Source organism: Acomys minous (genome assembly GCF_964271855.1).
Source record: "Acomys minous genome assembly, chromosome: 16".
Classification (NCBI taxonomy): Eukaryota; Metazoa; Chordata; class Mammalia; order Rodentia; family Muridae; genus Acomys; species Acomys minous.
Window position 1 is genome coordinate 33,832,281 of NC_140498.1, and position 20,676 is coordinate 33,852,956.

The following is a 20,676-nucleotide window of genomic DNA, read 5'->3' on the forward strand; positions in this document are numbered from 1 at the left end:
CAAGAAGAAGAAGACTTCATTGTTGATCACCCTTAAATCAACAATGTTCGCTGCTTCCTGTGTGTGTATGCCAGCGCTTTGGGGAGAATGCGAGGGAAGCTGTCGCCATCTGCTGGAGCTTTACTGCATAGCAGAATTGTTTGCCACGACTTAGCTTCCCTCTTGGGGTTAAGCTCTCTATGGGGGGTTCTGAGCAGCTTCATGTCCTTCAAGGTGCTGGCACTTGATCACACTTCACCAGCCAATGCTCTTCTCCTCTTTGGGGACCATCCATGTGTCACCTTTAGCTCTCAGCACAGTCGGGCTAAGGCTTTAACCCACACACCTTCTGTCGGTTTTATCAGAATTGAGGGGGTGCTGTTTGCTTTGCTTTGAACTCTCTCAGCATTCCCACTTCTGTGGGCCCCAGTCTCCTGAGGGTCAGAGACTACCTCATCAAACTGGGGCCCAGAGGGGTAGAAAATATAACTCCCCTAAAGCCAGACCCGCCAGAAGAAGGGAGCGGTGATGTTTGCCCCGCAGTTGTGACCAACTCCCTCCTCCAAATCCAGCCAGTGAGAAAACAACAGGTGTCACATAGTCTAGATGCTGACTTCCCCAAGGAAGGAAGTTCTGCAGTCTCCCGAGCTGGAATGTAGCACTCTGGAGATGACAGTTGCATTTTTCTGTCTTAGAAGGTGGCTTTTGGGGAGCCAGTCAAAATGGAGATGTAGGAAATTGAGCTTTGGGGATCCTCTTATGCTGCCATGTTCCCAGGGTTGGGAAGAGCATCCTCCCTTTATCATCTGGCATGAGGCGTGGAACTTTGTCCATTTTGTAGCCGCCCACATACCGCCGCACTTTGACCAGCAGCTTACGTGTAAGAGGTGTTTGGTGACTGTCTACTAACTATAAAGAAGTCAAAGGCCCCGTGGCCACCACGTCTGTTGGGTTAACACTGAGACCCCCGTCACTGGTGACTACTGCTCTCACTCTCGAGGGCAGAGTTTTCCGCCCAGAGAGCTGAATCTGCAGATCTGTCATGGGGTGGGGGGGGGGGGGCGGTAAGCAAGCAAAGCTGCAGGCAGCTGCATTCCCCCCACCCCTACCCCCGCCATGAGAGTCCATCTGCAAGCCCGAGAGCATACTTTGTCCCAAAGCCTGTGAGGCGCCTGCTGCCATCCCCCACTGCCTCCCTCTTCTCTCAGAAGGATGCACGGCAGCCTGCGCATTACAGGTGTCCTGGAACGACAGAGTCCTGGGCTTTAGACCCTGGTCAGGTCCCAGAGAATACGCTCAACGCAGACCCTGCACGGTGGATCTCTGCTCCTGAGCGTTGTGCAAGACACCCAAAGCCCAAACATCCGTTTCTTTGTTTAATGTATTTTATGCTTCTAAAATGTGAAAGGAGGCTACAATTGCTAAAACACAAGAATATTCCAAGACAAAACAAAAATTAGTCAAAACCCCACAGAGAAAAATGCCATTAATATTTATATGTCTACTTTTCAGAGATGTTTGTCTACATTCAAAACTCGTGTGCTAGGAAGGACGTGTCCTTTGTTCTTCCCTTTTCCACATACACACACACACACACATATACACACATACACACACACACACATGTGCCAATAAGTAGGAATCCATGCTGTTCGTTTTGACAGCCGCCTAAGATTCTTTCTTATAGATAGATAATTATTTAATAGTCTTTAATCACTGATCCTTTCATACAGTTCTAATTTGTCACTAGTGTAAATAGACTCTTTGGACCCCCATCCAAGAAACCACTGCATTAGTTGGGGGCGGGGAACAACAAAGTGATATCCTTTGGCTTAGAAGGCCTGGGTGCCCTCCATGGTTACAGCATCAAGCCTCTGCAGGGAAGGCGCTGTCTGGATTTCCACTGCACACCATCCTAGGCAAAGGAAAGAACAGAGACAAGAGGCAGGCCCCTCTTCCAGCCCACTAAGCTTCCTGTTGCCCCTACCACCTTTACCCACACAGGCCATGCAGCTCAGCATCCATAGAGGTTGACTGTTTCCTCTTCTCCCTAAAGATAACAGTTCCCTTGTCATTTCAAGACAGATCCAGGTCACCGTCCCAAGGTTCCCAGTTCCTTCCATGTTTTACCACTCATGTTTCCCACTGCTTCCCTATGGACTCCTCCATGGAGAGCTTACTTCCCATGTACCGTACCAGCTCCAGGACCCATCGCTCAGAACCTGCCAACTGGGCTTCTCTCCCCGAGGCTAGAAGATCCTCCTCCAGGTAGAGGTTCAGCTGTGGGAAAGCCAAGGCCTCGTTGCTCCATCTTCTTCCCCATCTCTCCTGAGTGTGAGGGCCCATGCAGGAGCGCTCAGAGGCTTCTTCCATATGCAGACTGTGGGAACAGCCATCTTCCTTGCCCAAGGTGTTTAAAAGCACTGGTCTTCTAGTGAGGGCAGATGCTCTCCACCTGCAGGTGGCAAAACCAGACCCACCTCTGAGAAAGGGGTAAAGGCAACATGTAGCTATAAAGAACTCTCTTCGTGAAGTTTGCAGGCAGCAAGTGTGATCATGTCATGGCCAGACATGGATACTGAGGACAACCGGGATCCAGGGAGTCTCCCAGCAGGCTAGGGTATCTGAGCTTTGTTGTTTGGGGGGCTGCGTGACCAAGCTAGGTTTGTAGGGCTTTAGTGAGGACGTGGAGGTGGCATTTGGTCCAGGCTGACTTTTTTTTTTTAATTTATTTATTATTTATACAGTGTTCTGTCTTCATGTGAGCTTGCACGTCAGAAGAGGGCACCAGATCTCAGCTTAGATGGTTGTGAGCCACCATGTGGTTGCTAGGAATTGAACTCAGGACCTTTGGAAGAACAGACAGGGATCTTAACCACTGAGCCATCTCTCCAGCCCCCAGGCTGACTTTTGAGAGGTCTACAAGGGTGATGAGTGGGATGAGGTGTGGTACCCCTGTGAAAGACTAAGGCTTGCATGGTCTCAAGTGCTAGGTTTTGGTTAGATTGGGTGAACAACCAGTGGGAAAACAGTGTGGTTTAGGGGTTGGAGAAATGTTTCAGTGAGTAAGAATATACTCAACTGTCTTTCTGGGAAACTCGAGTCCAGTTCCCAGCAGCCACACTGGGCAGCTCACTACTGCCAGCAATTCCAGTTCTAGAGAATCTTATGTTCTCTTCTGGTTTTCATGAGCATGAGTGCACGCGCACACACGCACGGGTGCACGCACTCACACACACACACACACACACACACGCACGTGCGCACGCACTCACACACACACACACAAACACATACACACACACATGCATGCATGCGCATACACACACACATACACACACATGCACACATACACACACATGCACACATACACACACATACATACAAACACACACACACACACACTTAAAAATAAATAAGAATGTGGTTTGCTCAGCAAAGACAAGATGCAATGGAATGTATATTTGGGGAGCATTGCCTTGGGCGCTCTGCAAAACACATAAAATGCAAAGGATGCTTACAAGTAGCTAGTCCCACCAGCTCAGGAAGGTGTGGTTAAGTCCACCCTGCTTGAGACCAGCAGACAGGGTCCCACTGAGCTAAAATCCATGAAATCAACAGGCACGAGAAATCCACAGAACTGTTCCTCAGGGCAGGCTGAGGTCTGGGTTACAGCAAGGCTTCAGTGTAGAGCACCATCCAGCAACCCCCACCTTCCACTCTCTCTTCCTCAGCCCCTGAGGGTCTGGCCTTCCTGTAGGTCTGAATGTCAAGGAAGCTCCACAGAATGTGCTTCTGACTAGTATTTCTTTTCTTCCAGCTATGACCATGAGGGCCGTCTGACCAACGTGACACGGCCCACGGGTGTGGTGACCAGTCTGCACCGGGAAATGGAGAAATCCATCACCATTGACATTGAGAACTCCAACCGTGATGATGATGTCACTGTGATCACCAACCTCTCCTCAGTGGAGGCCTCCTACACAGTGGTCCAAGGTAAGGCCTCAGCGCAACACCCCTTTGCCCTTGAGCTCACCCCTAGCTCCAGAGGCAGTAGTCCCTCGCCTGAGAGAATGTCTAAACATCCAGAACATTTCTCAGTTTTCTGTCTTACTCAAACGTCTGCAGCAAACCCACTCTACCAGAAAAACAGTCTCAGGGAAAAAATAAAATACAAGTAAATCTCTCCAATACAGGGAAATGTCCTACCCTCTCAACAAAGATGTAGTTATCTGGAGAAATCTACATATCCAAAAACACCTCATTTTATTCCCAACCATGCTCTTCCTGTTTCTTACCTTCTTTCCTTCACCCGCCCTCTGAAAAGCCAACCCATGTCATTATCATCGCAATTACTGTTTATTCTCCAGGGCTACCACCGGATTTTGTTTTCATCACTCTGTTTCGATTCTCTCTTGCAAACATGTTTTTATTGAGTTGCTTGGCCTGGAATCCAAGCGCTTGAGCAATCTCTTGCCAGGACCCCCGATCCCCAAGGTCTCTGACCACCCGTTGTTTTGGTTGTATGCATTCCAGGGCAAGCACAGGGGCAGGGGCTGGCAAGAAACAGCATCCTGCAGATTAATTTTTTTTTCTTTTAATTAAGATATAATGTCGGTGGGCTAGCCAGTTGTCAGAGGATAAAAGTGTCGTCTCAGTAGATAAATGATGACATTTCTAGACCATTATCCCTCAGCAAAGCCTGTTTCAATGGCTCTATTTCTGCTCCGCCAGATGATTAATGATGTAGATTCTGTCCTTCTGTATGATGGTCGGAGTCACTGAGTGACAGGTACACCCTTGCTCACTCCCCCTAGCCTGGCTTCTTCACCCAGATGGGGAGGAAACAGTGTGCCTATAAAAGCTGGCTCCTGAATGTGATTCTTTGATACAGGAAAAGGTCAGAAGTCTGATTGACTGGTGTAGATTCTATTCAGGAAGATAAACACGCATTATCAGCCCCCTCTGTCTCCATCTACCTCACACTGTGTGTGTTGCCCAAGTTCTTCGGTAACATAGCGACCCAGGCAGCAGTGATGTCATGTAGAGAGGGAAGGTAGCTTTTTCTTTTTGCTGTGCTGATCCACACTGGACTTGCTTTCCACTGCATCTGACCTGCGGTTAGACCGTCAACCTTGGCTTAGATGATAGGCCAAAGGGGAGTAAAAAATGGAAGTAGTTTGCCTTTCATTTATTTTTTTTTTCATATAAGCTAAAATATATATGTTAAAGTTCAGGGATTTGATTGACACAAATTGTGTAGGCAATAGACATCTTTAAATGTTTAAATGTGCTATTAATAGTCTTCAGTGAGTAAAAGAAAACTATCAGGGCATAATTATTTCTGGAGTGCCACATATTAATAATGTTTTCCTTCCCGTGGATCAGGAGCATCTCTGCCACTCACCTTCCCATTGTGTGTGTGCTAATTGAAGGCAGCCTCAGACTGACAGCTGCTAAGTACCATGGAAACCCGTAAAAAATAGGGGTTCTATTCTCTCCTGACTAATCGAGTGGATAATTTCTCTCCCCGTACCCACCCCCATTAACATTCTTCCAGATCAAGTGCGAAACAGCTACCAGCTCTGCAATAACGGGACCCTGCGGGTGATGTACGCCAATGGCATGGGTGTCAGCTTCCACAGTGAGCCCCACGTCCTTGCGGGCACCATCACCCCCACCATTGGGCGCTGCAACATCTCCCTGCCTATGGAGAATGGCCTGAACTCCATTGAGTGGCGCCTGAGGAAGGAGCAGATTAAAGGCAAAGTCACCATCTTTGGAAGGAAGCTTCGGGTAAGAGGGTCCACTCTTGTCCTGCCAGAGACCCAGAGGGGACAGGCTTCCCTTCCTCACACTGCAGAGGGAATGTTAGGCCTCTGGAACACCTTTGTACTTTCAGAAGGTGGAAGATGTATTCCTCTGGGTTTAAGGAAAATCCCTCCATTTCCTGAGACAGATGGGCAGCAGTCCCTGTGGTAGATTCATGGCCGTGCCACAGCTGGAGAAGGCACTGGTCCTTTTTTTTTTTTTTTTTTTTTTTGCACACGCCCATGTCCTCTCCTGGCTTTCACTGTCTGAACAGTGCAGCTTGTGAGTCCCAGCTGGTGCTGCCACTGTGTGCTTGGTAGTTTGCTAGATAGTGGGAGAATGAAAGTATAAAATGTGTTCTTTATAGCCAAGAAGTGATGTTCTTCTGAAAAATGCATACACAAGGATGATCTCAGGGTGTGTGGAGACAGGTCCCTTGGGGGATACTGTGTGGTCACAAAAGGAAGATGTCAACTAGCCTGAGGAATCAGGGAGGCATGGCAAGAGGAAGTAACAAAATAAAATAGGCAGCAAGATGTTTTAACCACCCCTACCTTACATCTTTGAATAGTTAATGGAAGCACATGTGTTGAGGACATGTATGGAAAAGCTAACTGAAACACACCTATGGAGGATGTCCATGCTATGGACGCTAAGTCAAAAGCCTTATTTGTGTTACTGTAATCTTTTCAGTAGCCTAAGGGATTATTTCTATCACTCCCAGTTCTCAGATGAGAAACAAGGAAGCTAATTAAGTGTCATGACATAATAACTAAAATTCAAGGCTAAGCCAGGATTTGGCCCCAGGTCCATCTTTCTGTCTTGCTCACTGGCCAGTATCCTTAGTCACAGTTCTACACATCTTCCTGTTTAGATGATCAAGAGCACTGTGGCTCCTTCTCCTGTCAGTTCTTGTCACACAGAGGGACCTGCTTCTACCATGCTGGCAACCCTTCTCCCAGAATAAGGAGATAAGTGCCAAAAAACTCAGTCTTCGTCATATCCGAAGCATGTTTACTGAGCAGCTAGAGACGGGCCCTGTCCTGAGACTTAAGGTAGATGTCACGCAAGGTCTGGCACTCTCATCCAGGGACACGGAAGGGGAGACAGCCAAGAGGTCGACTAATAAAGACCCAAGATAATTGTGGGTCAAGAGAGGCCCTGGGAAGACAGTCCGCCACAGAGCAGGGCAAAGTCAAAACAATGCTTTAGAGCCCCTGGGAGCAGAAGACTGGGTACCTGCCAAACTTGGGTCATAACTTCTGAAGCCCAGCCAGGCAGGTGACCTCCCTGAAGAGCCAGGCCACTGCGTATTAAGATTCTGCCTTTGTCTGGCTAGAGTTTAATTCTCCACATTAGGTTATCAGCAGACTCCCATGTTTTTCTTCCTCTGCTGATATCTGCAAAGTTGCAAGCTGCGGTATCTTCCTAAAGACAAAAATGGAATGAGATTAGTGGCTAAATCCTTAATGACTGGATTCAGGGCTGTGTAATTGATTTTTGATATGCTGTACTGTAGAAGTTGATTATAAGTAGTAATCGGGCCTTTTCCTTGATAAATTAGTTATGCATTTTGACTAAGTTTTCAAAATAAAGATAAATGTGGCCCTAAAATAAAATGGCAATAATCCCAACTCTGAATATTAAAATTCTTAATAATGGTACTTGTGGTAATTAACAGAAGTTAGGCACGCAAGTCTTATAACTGAGTTTCTGCCGGGGTTAGACTTGCTGGCATCATGTTTATGCAAATCAAAACACAGTTTTATCTATCAACACCTCAACATTTAATTGTCTGGTGTTCGTTCCTGTAACAATAATCACATATCCGTTTAGCTCTCTTAAATGAAAATCACTATGAGATTATAACAGGTTGAGTGGACTGAAAATGTAATTTGAAAATGAGGGAGAAAGCCTGGAATTTATTTGCATCTCATTTATTTTAATTCAGTTCATAAACTGTTTAGTGAATGAAATAAAAGAAACTCCTGGAAACTGTGGGGGAGGCGTTGGAAGAAAGGTGTGGGGGAAGTGCTGAGTGCAATGTGGATTCAGGGATCTCTGCACGGCCTGGACTTCACGAGTTCCTTTATAGGAATGTTGTAGCCCCCAAACTAGCGACATCTGGTGGCCCCCATGGCGAGCAATCGGTCTCAAGTCCAGGGAGGTCTGGACTTCTCTCCCTGTGGACAGCCTTGCCATCTCTTTTTGCTCCTTTTCTGTCATCCAGTGGGACCAAGCATCTTCCATCCATTTACGAGAGGATTTACTGAGCGCCCGTCTTTGTCTAGTACTGTGGAAGGCGTAGGTTAGAGAAAAAGACAGCAGAGTCCTTCTACCGTGGGAGCCTGAGGTTTGGTGACAAGGACATCGCAAGTGGTACAATGTTAAGCCAGTAGCACAAGGAAAGGATCACCTAGTCTCTCAGTCAGGAGTAGGTAATGTATGGCCCAGGTAACAAATAGGCCCTGAACTCTCTGAAGCGTCACCCCTCACAGTCCAAATAATGGCTAGACCCAGTTTCTCTATGTCGGGATCCCAGCGCACCAAGCACACATGGCCCCCGAGACTGCCATCGAAGAGGAAGAGTTTAAACACCTCGAGGGAGCGTGGTGAGCTAGCATGAATGTGACATGCATTCATTCCCCATGCCCAGAAGAGGACAGTTGGGTTAACCCCAAGGAGGCCTGGAAAATGACTTTTCTGGTTGCCAGGGTATAAGCAAACCAGAAACTTCCACTTCACCAGGGAGAAACCAAAAGAAGATTTGGGGAACCCAAATCAGGTCACAAGGTTGACAAGAGACTAGGGGGGGTGGGGCTTCAGGGATCTCAGGGTCAGTTCTGTAGAGCGGCGGGCAGTAGCCTGGCACAGAAAATGGGAAAGAAGTTTCCAGACAGGGAGAGATGCCCTCAAGAAAGCCAGGATCCTGAGGTATGGGTATCCAGTTCAGAAAACCTCCAAAACTCATGAGGTCTGAGAAAAAGTAGCCAGGGCCACGTGCAAGGGAATGTTAGACTAGGCCGGTATTTATTCTGAGAGCCATGGAGAGTTGTCCCAGGGCTTAATTAGCTGAGTGATGTGTGGGGATGCATGGATTAGAAAGATCTCTCCAGCTTCCCTGGGTGCAAAAGAAGACAGACGAGGAGGAGACCAGACAGGAGGAGAGGGGCGGCTCAGAGCTGTTACAGTAATGCAAACTAGAAACTGGTCTCCAGCAGGGAAAAAAAAGGGAGAGGAGAGGGAGAGGCCTGGGAGAATTGCAACACACATGATTAATAGGATTTGGCAGCAAGCCTGGCTGCCCGTGCAGTGCTGACTTCCAAGAGGCCTTCCACGTGATCGTGTAGACCAGGAAGGCTGTGCCAGACTCTGAGCTAGCCGATGGAGACACTAAAAGCCAAACTAGGTGTGGGAGGCAGTGGGACCCCTGCCCTGCCTTCTAGGGTAAAGAGGCCAGGAGGAAAGTTGAATATGTAGCTGGTCACACCAACGTGCCATAGGTTGTCCCCCACACCCCCGCCGCACCCCACGATAGCATGTGGAGTGAGTCTCAGGGCTAGGGTAGCAACTGGAAGTGTCTCACACACACTAAACCAGACAGCCTGGCCTCTCCCCCAGCACCAGCCAGCTCCGACAAGTCTGACCACTTGGGGTTATAAGGTTCAGTGGTGAGAGGAGTCCAAAATTCCCAACAAAGGACTTTCCTATAAAAGAACAGCCAGTAAAGTTTTAGCCCATCCTGGTGACCTGTCTTGTCACAGCTTTCTGTCCAGAGATGTGTCTTAGGCAATGAAAGCACCAAGCATTTTTCCTTTTAGACTGGGCACATGTAAGATGACAGTGCTGTAGACAGAAGCAGAAGGATCGATAAGTCCCGTGTTCCCTGACCAGGGTCAAGTGAGGCAGGAGTTTCATCACGCCCTGGCCACCAAAGACTTGTCTCTTTCTTGAAAGAGAACCTCCTGTTGCTTTCCTCCGTGCCTCACTAGTCCGTCTGGCATTTCCGAAAACAACTGCTTCACAGCATCTCTCAGCTCTGTGAACACGGGGACCGTGTCACATTCCGATACTGGTGACAAATTGTCCTGTGGGAAGATACGGTGGACATGTCCTCTTTAGGCCCCGCCTTGAAGATGTTTACCAAGTAAATTCTCCCCTAGCCCAAGAAGGTAGAAGTGTAACTAACATGCTTCCATATCTGTTCAGACTCCTTCTCTGCAAAACATAATTAAGACAGCATGACAAAAGGGGGCATGTGTTGTCTCACACAGCAGGGACACCATGAAGGAGGAGATGGCCCTAGAGACTCTTAAGGTGTCACCAGCTTAGCGTTGCTCTCTTCTCTTTCTCATAGGTCCCTTCCCTCTTTTCACAGTGTTCATCTTGGCAGTTGGCCTAAATTTCTTATACGGTAAACTGGTGCTCGCTTCACACTGGGGGTCAAGAAGACTTGGCCAAAATCTTACATCATCTCAGCTTAGTAAAACCAGAGAATGGAAGCTCTGCATTTTTAAAAAAAAAAAAAATCCATGGAGGAACTGTGACTGGCCTGACATGTATGGAGTTTGCTTCCCTGTTCCAGTCACTGGTTAGGGAGATGGAGGCCTGTGATTGGCCAGGCTCAGGTCACATGTCCAAACCTGGCTTTTGTAAGAAGTTTCGGAAAAGGAGGGTCTCATATCAAAAATCACAAAAGAAAGGTGCTGAGGGGCAGGGGAGCTGTTCTTCTGTGCCCCCCGTCCCTCCAGAGTCTTACCACAAGGTGCAAACCAGAAGCCTGTCAGCATCACCCCCGCACCCCCGCCACCCCTGACCCAGTTTTTCTCCTAGGTTTCTGGGAGAAAGGACTGAAAATGAACCCTTCTGCTCTAATTTAAAACCTCTTCTCTTTCCTAACATGGATTTGTACCTGATTCTCTCTAAAAAAAAAAAAAATGAAGGCGTGTGACACTAGGGTATTTCTTCTTGATTGTGATTTACATAGAGATTGCAAACGCAAGAAACAGCTACACGGGTAGGTATCAGAACAAAAGGAATATTGCTTCCAAGACAGCCTTCCATTGTGATGCCGCTATCAGTGATGATATCAGCATTCCGATATAAAGTGGGAGTTAGTAATTTTGTTTTGGTTTTCATATAATTAGTACGAAAGCACAGTTACACACTGGTGTGCGTTACTCTTACTTATGTAGCAAATCACAGTGTGTTGGGAGCAAGGTGGGTGTACACACGCATGTGTGTGCGTGTGACCATGCCATCCTGAACTCAGTTCTGCGTAGGGCCTGTACAGGCAGGTCTGTTAACATATGCCTATCGTCTTGAAGGTCTGGAGTCTGTCCTTCGTGCCCTGATGCCTTCACTCTTAACCTGTCTAGTGGTTTCTTCTTTCCAATACCCACTATAGGCTTGACAAAGTTACCAGCCACTCAATGTGTAAATGTGACCAACACAGGCAAGACCCTATATGATCTTGAGGGCAGGCTAATGCATCCAGAACAGTTTACAGCACCTTGAATTTGAATATTAGTTTAAATTGTACGTAATTAGAAAGGGCAAGCCTCTATGCTCATATTAAACCATAAATTCCCTAAGCAAACAGTACTTCACTTTTGGATAATGTATTGTAATATAACATCTTTGTTGTTGTTGTTGTTGTTGTTGTTGTTGTTGTTGTTGTTGTTGTTTTAAAGATTTGCTTTCAGTTATGCATATATGAAAGGGAGTGTGTACATGAGAAGGAATACGTGCATATACCCTCAGAGTCCAGAAAAGGGTATTATAGTTCCTAAAGCTGGAGTTCCAGGCAGTGTGAGCTGCCCAACAGGTTACTAGGAGCTCAACCCAGGTCCTCTACAAAATAAAATACATGCTCTTAACCACTGAGCCATCTCTCCACTTCCTTGTTAGTGGGTTGGTTTTTGCTTTGTTTTGTTTTGTTTTCCAGAGCCAAGTTTATTTGGGGAAGAGTTTGTAGGGTACCCACCCCCAATCTCAGACTGCAGTCCCCAAACTGTTACTTCCTCTCTGTCCCCATTCTTTCATGGGTGAGAGAACAGAGTTGAGTGAGCTGGGGGCAGGGGTGGGGGGGATGGGGGGGGTGAGGCATCTGGACCTAGCAAAGTAGGAATACAGAGCAGAAAGCAGAGAAAGGAGAATGGAATGGAAGGCAGGGAAGTAGATTTGGGGTGCCCAGGGTGGGAAGGGACAGCTAGCATTATATATATTCTGAGCTGAGATTGGTGGCTGTGACATGGCCTTGAATCCACCAGTGTATGGACCCAGTAAGTGTCAGGGGTGAGACATTTGTTTGTTTGTTTGTTTGTTTGTTTGTTGTTCTTTAAGACAGGGTCTTATAGCTGTATAGCCCAGGCTGTCTACAAACTGTCGCTCTTACTGTCTCGATCCCCTAAGTGTTAGGATCGCAAACACATATACACAAGCAAGAATATGATGTTGAGGATGGTGTGGAGAAAAGTATTAAACAAAAAGAAAAAAGGGGAAAAAGTCTTAAGTGTTAGCGAAGCACCTCAAGCAATGATAAAAATAAGTATCATAGAAAGAAACTGTGGTGATGCTCTGAAGAAAAGCCTAGGTTAAAAATGGGAACAGGAAGCCAGGCTCACGTGATGCACGCCTCTGATCCCAGCATTGATGGAGGCAGAGGCAGGTGGATCTCTGTTGAGTTGAAAACCAGCCTAGTCAACAAAGCAAGTCCAGGACAGCCAAGGATACACAGAGAAATCTTGTCTCGAAAAACCAGAAAAAGATTAAAAAGGAAGGAAGGAAGGAAGGAAAAGAAAAGAAAAAAATGGGAATAGGTAAGAGATAAGTTAGGCTACTCTGAAAAAAAAAAATAGCACTTGAGCTGAAACTCAAATAAAGGATAAGTGGGGATTTTCCAGCCCTGGGAGACACTGCAGGCTCCACAGTAAGCAGTGGTGATGCAGAGGACTGCTGAGGGACAGCCGGCCTATCAAAGTCTGCCTTGTCCTGCTAGTGCCCCTGCACCTTCTCTGGGAATCTCTTTGTCAACTCCTATACTGGGTCCCAGCCCATTCCACACTTGCTTGCTGATATTTACCCTCATTACTGCACTGACTCTCATTTGGAGTTCCTTGGCCTATATTGTCCTTTCACCTGGAAGTTGCCTGGCTCTGTCTTGGTGCCTGTCACAGCAGCAAGCACATGGCATAGGTGCTCAGTAAATATTGAATGAACGAAGAACAAATGAATGAATGAAGGAAGGAAGGAATAAGTGAAGGAATGGGACTTGGAGGTGATGTCATGAAAATTCACTCCCTTCTACCTCTGCCTTAGTTCCACTTTGAGAGAACCTTCCAGAATGACTCTGACTGTTCCCTGGAGCAAAGCCCCTCAGATGCTTGACCCTCACCGATGACTTAAGTCACTTTTTCTAGTCTTGAATTTTTCATAATAGTGCTTTAGAAGGTCCCGTTCCAACTCGATACTCCTGTGTGGCCCCCAGGGACATGGAATTCTAAGGTAAAGGACCTATTCACCGGGACCTTGGAGATTATCGGAAATGGGAAACTGAGGCATGGGCAGTGAAGATGTGACTTTGAACTGACACAGTTAATCAGTGTCAAACTATGACTCAAGATTTGGATCTTTTCCCTCCCCACCTCCTCTATCCGTCACCACCCAAAAGAGCTAGTCATCCAAAACTAATGTTTGCTCTGGGAATCCATTATTTAATGTGTTTACAGAGGCTCTCCCCTCTAATGATGCATTATTTAAGCTAATATTAAATTTATACCAACTTGTTTTGTCTGCACAAACGCTGATCCCCGTGCGGTATCCGGTCTCATCCAGTGGCATCAGGGGCTGGGTGCTTTTAAGGCCCCAAGGACTGACCCAGAAAAGAAATAAGAATGTCACCTAGCCAGGCTTTTCCCATGAATAGCTAAACTCAAAGGCAGGCATGTCTGCCGTTAATCACTGCAGATGCTCACAACCTCCCCCATTAGTCTCCTTGGGTTTCCCATCCTGCAAGCCGAATGGGCAAAGGGAGTCTTCTGTGTGTCTAGCTGAAATCTGTCCTGCTGTGTTACAGTTCCATTTTCCGGGGAGAAGGCTAGCACAGTGTCATTTCCTCCTCTGTTTCTCAGCTCACACACTCCCGTTGCCCCTGGAGCTGAATTAGAGTCACCCATGATGGGCCCAGCAGGGCCATTTTGACGACAGTGTTTCCTTTTCTCGGGGTTTTTTATGCGCCTTCCTGTGACAGGCATGCGCTTGGTGAGATCAAAACACGCTGGGGGGAAATCCCAGAGGGGAAACTATTTCCCAAAATCTGCCCTCTGCAAAAATAAAAACCATGCTAAATAGCTGAGTTTTATTAACTGGGGAAGCTAGACTGAGGAAAACGCCCGATAATTAAAAATAATGGCTTCCTTACAAACACAAAATTGTATTAATTTAAAAATTGGTTTCTCTATCGCTGAATGCCTGCCGAGCCGGCTGAGAGGGGAATTGTGCTGATCCTGGCAGTGAAAATAATTCAAAATAACTTTTATGTTCTCCAGGAAGCCTCAAGGTTAATTTAAATATTGCGAGTCGGGTAATTTAATTTGGAATAAGAGAACAGTGTGGCTAAATTAAAGCCCCTGCATGCTCTAAACTGGGGGGCAGGCACCCACAGAAAGTTGAGCACTCCTGGTGGACCCTCCCCTGTCTCACACCCCACAGCCTGAATACCCTCCTTATGGACCATGTCCTTAGAATTAAATATATATATATATATTAGATTGCACAACTGGCCTGAACTCTTTGGTGGGGCTTCCACTGAATTTATTACATTTAATTATGAGAAGGGCTGGGCATTTAATAGAAATTTCACATTTGCAAAGTTAACACCAGCCAGTGATTTTTTTCAAAATGTCTTCCCTAGGTAGCAGGTGCGGTATACTGGGGAGTCCTATCCTCCTGAGCATTCCCTCTGAACTGATGACTGACTTGCAACAAGGTTCCCAAGAATTCTGAAAGCATTGCATACTGGGTGTTTTAACAGAAGGAAAGCTTCCTTTTCACTTTGGTTCCCAGGCCCTCTTTCCAAGTGCTACAAGTCTGTTCGTAGGAATATCCCCCCTTACTCTGTTGAGATCCTTTCACATCCCAGACCTCCCGATCCCAGTTCTTGCTTCCCTCCCTGGGTTCCCTGTCTGCTCTACACTCTGGCTCATACATCTAGTCCTCTCCTTGTGGAGAGGATTCCATGGAAACAGCCAGGGCCTGGGGCATCTGGGAGTCCTGAGTTTAATCTGCTCGTGCAGCTGTGGAAGCAAGGCTTCCCAGCTCAGCATCACTGTGCTTCTAGGGACTGAAGACATGGCTTACTTGGTAAGGTTCTTGCCAGACAAGTGTGAGCACCTGAGCATGAACACCAGCATCCACTTAAAAGCTGGGGGCATCAGTGGGTACCTCTGATCCCAGTGCTGGGAAGGGGGAGCAGCACCCTGGGTTTGTTCTCCAGAAAGCCTAGGCAAATTGGTGAGACCCTAAGAGAGCCTGTCTCACCCAATATTGCCATCCGACCTCCATACATATGTTCCTACACACAAACACAGAGAGAGAGAGAGAGAGAGAGAGAGAGAGAGAGAGAGAGAGAGAGAGAGAGAGATTCTACAGAAATTGTGAAGATTGAAATGAGGCAAAACACATAAAGCACCAACACGGTACCTATTAAAGTATTAGGGCACTGTACATTACTTTCTTTTTTTTTTTTAAGATTTATTTAATAGGTATACAATGTTGTGTCTGCATGTACAACTGCATGCCAGAAGAGGGCACCAGAAGACCTAGGCTCAATCTCCAGCACCCACAGGACAGCTCACAACTCCCAGGAGATACAGCACCCTCTTCTGGCCTTCATGGGCACTGCATACACATGGTTCACAGATACACATGCAGACAAAACACCCATACATGGCCACATGTTGATGGCACGTGCCTTTAATCCCAGCACTTAGGAGGCAGAAACAAGCAGATCTCTGAGCCCAAGGCCAGTCTGGTCTATAGAATGAGTTCTAGGACAGAGAGGGATAGAGCAAGAGACAGACAGAGAAACCCTGTCTCAAACAAACAAACAAACAAAATCTAATACTGGGGTTAGAGAGATGACTCAGTAGTTAAGAGCACTGGCTTCTTCAGAGAACCTAGGTTCTCTTCAGAGAGCTGCCATCCACAATGGCAGCTCATAACTGTCTGTAACTCCAGTTCCAGGGGATCTGACATCTCACATAGACCTACTTACAGGCAAAACACCTATGCACTTAAAATAAGAATAAATAAAAATTTTAAAGCTCATACATGCAAAAATAAGATGAAACAGAGGCTAAGAGAAGTAACAGAACCTTATATAAGATATGGGTTTATATTTTCTTAGAATAAAGCTTATAAGTAGCCCATTCACGTATGTGTGGGTGACTGCTGAAGATGCCTGTGTCAGCAAGGGCCTAGACTACCTTTTCCCATTTAAGCCATCATCTTAGAGGTTCCATCCTCAAAAGTCACCTCAAGGCAGCTCATACTTGTAATGCCAGTGCTTGGGAGACTGAGGCAGAAGAATTGCTACAAGTGTGAGGCCAGCAGGTACTATAGAAGTGAATCCCAGACCAGCCTGGGCTACAGTAGGAAACTCTGTCTCAAAAAAAAAAAAAAAACCCACCTCATATTCATAAGGTACCAGCCATTGCAATTGCATCCACATTTCACTTAGGAAAAAGCAGAAAGTAGGAGGAGCAAAAGCTGCCACTTCTCCACTGAGTCAGCTTTCTTTCAAGCATAGCTCCCCAACTACCACGGAGTCTTTGTAGGTTGCTCCTTTCCACAAAGAAAGCTTGAAAGTGAAGTTCTTTGCCTGTGCACAAATCTTCTCCCCCAGAATACAGGTCCCTGTGGTACTGACATCATTCTCAATCTCCCCCACAAGTTGCAGAATAGAATCCTCCGGGGCTGAGGCAATGCTTTCCTGGACACATCTCCAGGCGCTTGGTGGAAGGCAACGCAGGAAGCAGTAGGGCCGGTCAAACAGCAAAGTAACTGACAATGATCGTCCAACCTAAGTTCAGACCAACACTACTGCTTCACTGCAATGGAGTGTGTGTGCAAGTGTGTGTGTGTGTGTGTGTGTGTGTTCACGTGTGTTTGTTCACGTGTGTGTTCGTGTGTTCACCACAGAAAGACATCCAGCTCTGTCACTTGCCACCTTATTTTCCCGAGACAGGGTCTGTCACTGAAGCTGGGGTTTAGATGGCAACTCCCCAATCACCTTCCTATCTCCATCCCACACAGCACTGAGGTAACAGGTACACACAGTCACCTCCAGCTTTTCACACGCATGTAGGGATCTGAACTCAGCTCCTCGTGCCTGCACTGCAAGCATCCTGACCAACTGAGCCACCCCGCAGCTCCTACCGTGTGACTTTGAGTACGTTATGAGGTCTCTGGCTTTCCTCTTGGGAGCAGTAACTGAGCAGTGGGTGGGCAGCCTCTGACCTGACCCCTGTCTGTGTCAGAGCTCAGCACGGGTGCATCTTGTCAGCATGACTGTCGTCATCACAGCCGTCTTCATCAAGTGCAGCCGCATTAGGAGGGTCAGGTGAGGAGGCAGCAGACGGCTGCTGCCTCCTCTTCTGCATGTTTATGTCTCCCCCGCTCTCAGCAGCCACCCCAGGGACTTGTGGAGTTGCAGTAAATTATGTTGTAAGAGTCTGGGCTGAGCCAGCTTTTTACATTCACTCTCAGCCACACAGTGGGGCTCTCGGGTCCCAGGAGCCCCTCTCCTTTACCCCTAACCAGAGTCTAGTCTCCCGGCTCTGCCTTTTGAGACAGACTTTCTCCTCTGATCAGATCAACTTCTAAATAAATATTAAATTATGTCTGGACGTGTTCCCCTGTTCCTTTCAAATCTAAGTAAATCACTTTTTCCCTTTGTTGGAATTCACAGCCCTGCAGAGTCTCCTCAACAGTATCTTGCATCCCTCACAATGGCAAGATTTTCCTCTAGATATTTAAAATAAAAGACTTCCTATTGGAATCTTACAGTTATATTTTTTTATATTTATATTCCCAGATCTTTGTAAAATGTGAGTTACCAAGCCCTCTGTATTCCCCTTTTAGCCACAATATTTCATAAGAAACCACAACACCTGCTCTTAAAGATTATTAGATTTGGTGGCAGACAGGTAAGGCACTCCAAAGCCTTGAGTCAGGGCTGCGATACACAGCTGTGTGCTCTGTACACTGCACAGGCTCACCATGAGCACTTTCCAGATTGTAATGGCAGCCTTTGTAACTGTGCAACGCACAGGCTACCTAACTCCACAGAGCAGCCACATCTGGCCAGGAGCAGCCTCACGTTTCTTCCTCCTCTGCCCACTTGCTCCTTGGCTACCACAGCTGGATTCTCCACATCATCTTGGTATACGCCTTTCAAACCAGGACCTTCGTGTTTCTCCAGGTCCACGGGAGGAATCTCCTGTCCATTGATTACGACCGGAATATCCGGACAGAAAAGATCTACGACGACCACCGGAAATTCACCCTGAGGATCATTTATGACCAGGTGGGCCGCCCCTTCCTGTGGCTCCCAAGCAGTGGGCTGGCAGCCGTCAACGTCTCCTACTTCTTCAATGGGCGTTTGGCTGGCCTTCAGCGTGGGGCCATGAGCGAGAGGACAGATATTGACAAACAGGGCCGGATTGTGTCCCGCATGTTCGCCGACGGCAAAGTCTGGAGCTATTCCTATCTTGACAAGGTGGGTGACCATATTGCACCGCCCCCCCCCACACACACACATCAACAGAGTTTCTGCTCCCCTTTCCACATCACCCTGGTCACGTCCCTCTCTCAGCCAGCCTGAGCTCTCTAGCCATAAGTCATCTTAACATTTTTAGGAACTCCACATGACTCCCCTAATGTCCCCCGAGCACTGGGAGGGAAAAGGAGTCCACAGGAGACTGTTATTCACAGTTCGGTGCTATTACGATCAAAAGGGGGGAAAAAAGCTGCTAGAAAGCCGGTAATGGCAAAAAGGATGGATTGTTTTATTTAATTAAGAAAACAAAAATGAAAACAGAAAAGGCAGCGATGTTGAATCGAACAGAACCATCCGCTGACAGCAAGACAAAGCATTACATATGAATTAGAAACTCGGTGAGTCACTTTGCTTGCCCTAAATTAAGCCACCAGGGGAAGGAAGTCTGCTGGAAACTCGAGTACACACAGCTATATCTTCCCACTTTGGCCAAAGCACCCAGCAGAGTCTCTCTGTGTCTAACAGTACTGATCCAGGGATCTTTGCTGGAGAAAGGCCTAATGGAAGGACAGAACGAAGAGGGCCCCTGAGAGCACTTGCTAAGGCAGGTCCTTCCGTCTGGTCCACCCTTCATACCCTTCATACAGGCTGAAGTTTTCCTTTCTCACCAAAAGATTACATAGATAACTCTCAGGGGCTGGGGAGATGTCTCAGTGGAGAAAGTGCTTGCCACCTCTGTGTAAGTCCCCAGAATCAGGCATGGTGGTGCACACTGGTAATCTCAATGCTGAGCAAGTGAGGACGGAGACAGGAAACTCCTGGAAGCTTGCTGGCCAGCCAGCCTAGACAAAATGGTAGGTTTAGGGTCAGCGAGAGACTCTATTTCAAACAGTAAAGTGGTACCACATGTGGTGGTGCATGCCTTTAGTCCCAGCCCCTGCAAGATAGACACAGGCAGATCTCTCTGAGTTTGAGGCCAGCCTGGTCTACTCAGCAAGTTCCAGGCCTGCCAGGGCTACATAGTAAGACTCTGCCTCAGAGAGAGAGAGACAGACAGACAGAGACAGAGAATGATAGAGACAGAGACAGAGAAAGACAGAGAGACAGACACAGAGACAGAGAGAGAGGGAGGGAGGGAGAGACAGAGACAGAGAGAGAGACAGAGAGACAGAGAGACAGAGAGACAGAGACAGATAGATAGATCATGGAGAATAATTGAAGAAAACAGCCAGCATCAACCTCTGGCCTCCATAGCCATGCACAGGTGAAATCCATACACATACACACACATACACATGTGCACATATGTGTGCACACATGTACACACATATACATGTATAACTCACATACAATGCAATTAGCTCTACAGAAAGAGCCCTCACCTAATGCTCTTCTCACTCTGACATGGTACCCTGGAATGGCTCTCGGGGAGGCAGGAGTATTCCAGCTGCCTCTTGCTGAGGCTGTTTCTATCCAAAGAGTGGCTGATTCTAGGGCATTTCATCTTGTATCGATTTCTCAAAGGAAGAAGTGCGTCCGGGCTTCATCAAAGGCAATAAAAACAGCATGCGCACCTCTCTGCAGTGTGGCCAATGGCAGGTCAGCTCTAAACAGAATTGTTATCATTGAAATGGGGGCAGACCCCATGCTTTCCGGCCAGTCTCCAGGCCCTCCACACTCACTCCAGGCAAAGTTATATCATCTTTGGAGCAGAGGCAGAAATACAGGCTCTCAGACTCTGCCCAGGCCCACTGAATCAGTATGCCTTTTCACAAGATCCCCACTAAGGGCTGGTAAGCTCTGCTCTGAGCTATCCCCATGAACTGTCAGTACCATATGAGCCAACTTAGTCTTTGGTCAAAGCTCCTCACCCAATCAAATGTGTTGGTACACACCTTAAATCCCAGTGCTTGGGAGGAGGGTGGGTTCACATGGATCTCCGTGGATTGCAGGCCAGCCTGGGCTACATAGTGAGTTCCAAGCCAGACGGGGCTACATGGTATGACTGTGTCTGGAGAAAGAAAGAAAGAAAGAAAGAAAGAAAGAAAGGGAAAGAAAGGGCAGGGGAGGGAGGAAAGAAGGAGAAAGGCAGGCAAGCAGGAAGA

General features: G+C 47.3%; 1 protein-coding gene across 21 annotated transcripts in view; it reads left to right on the forward strand.

Moving 5' to 3' along the window:
• The window catches only part of TENM2 (teneurin transmembrane protein 2), a 1,331,021-nt gene that overhangs the window by 1,292,009 nt on the left and 18,336 nt on the right, over window positions 1-20,676 (forward strand). For all 21 annotated transcript variants that reach the window (XM_084761228.1, XM_084761214.1, XM_084761230.1 and 18 more), the window contains 3 exons: window positions 3,800-3,975; window positions 5,540-5,775; window positions 18,275-18,571. In XM_084761228.1, coding sequence (XP_084617354.1) covers window positions 3,800-3,975; window positions 5,540-5,775; window positions 18,275-18,571 — 709 coding nt within the window. The remainder of the gene's footprint in view (window positions 1-3,799; window positions 3,976-5,539; window positions 5,776-18,274; window positions 18,572-20,676) is intronic.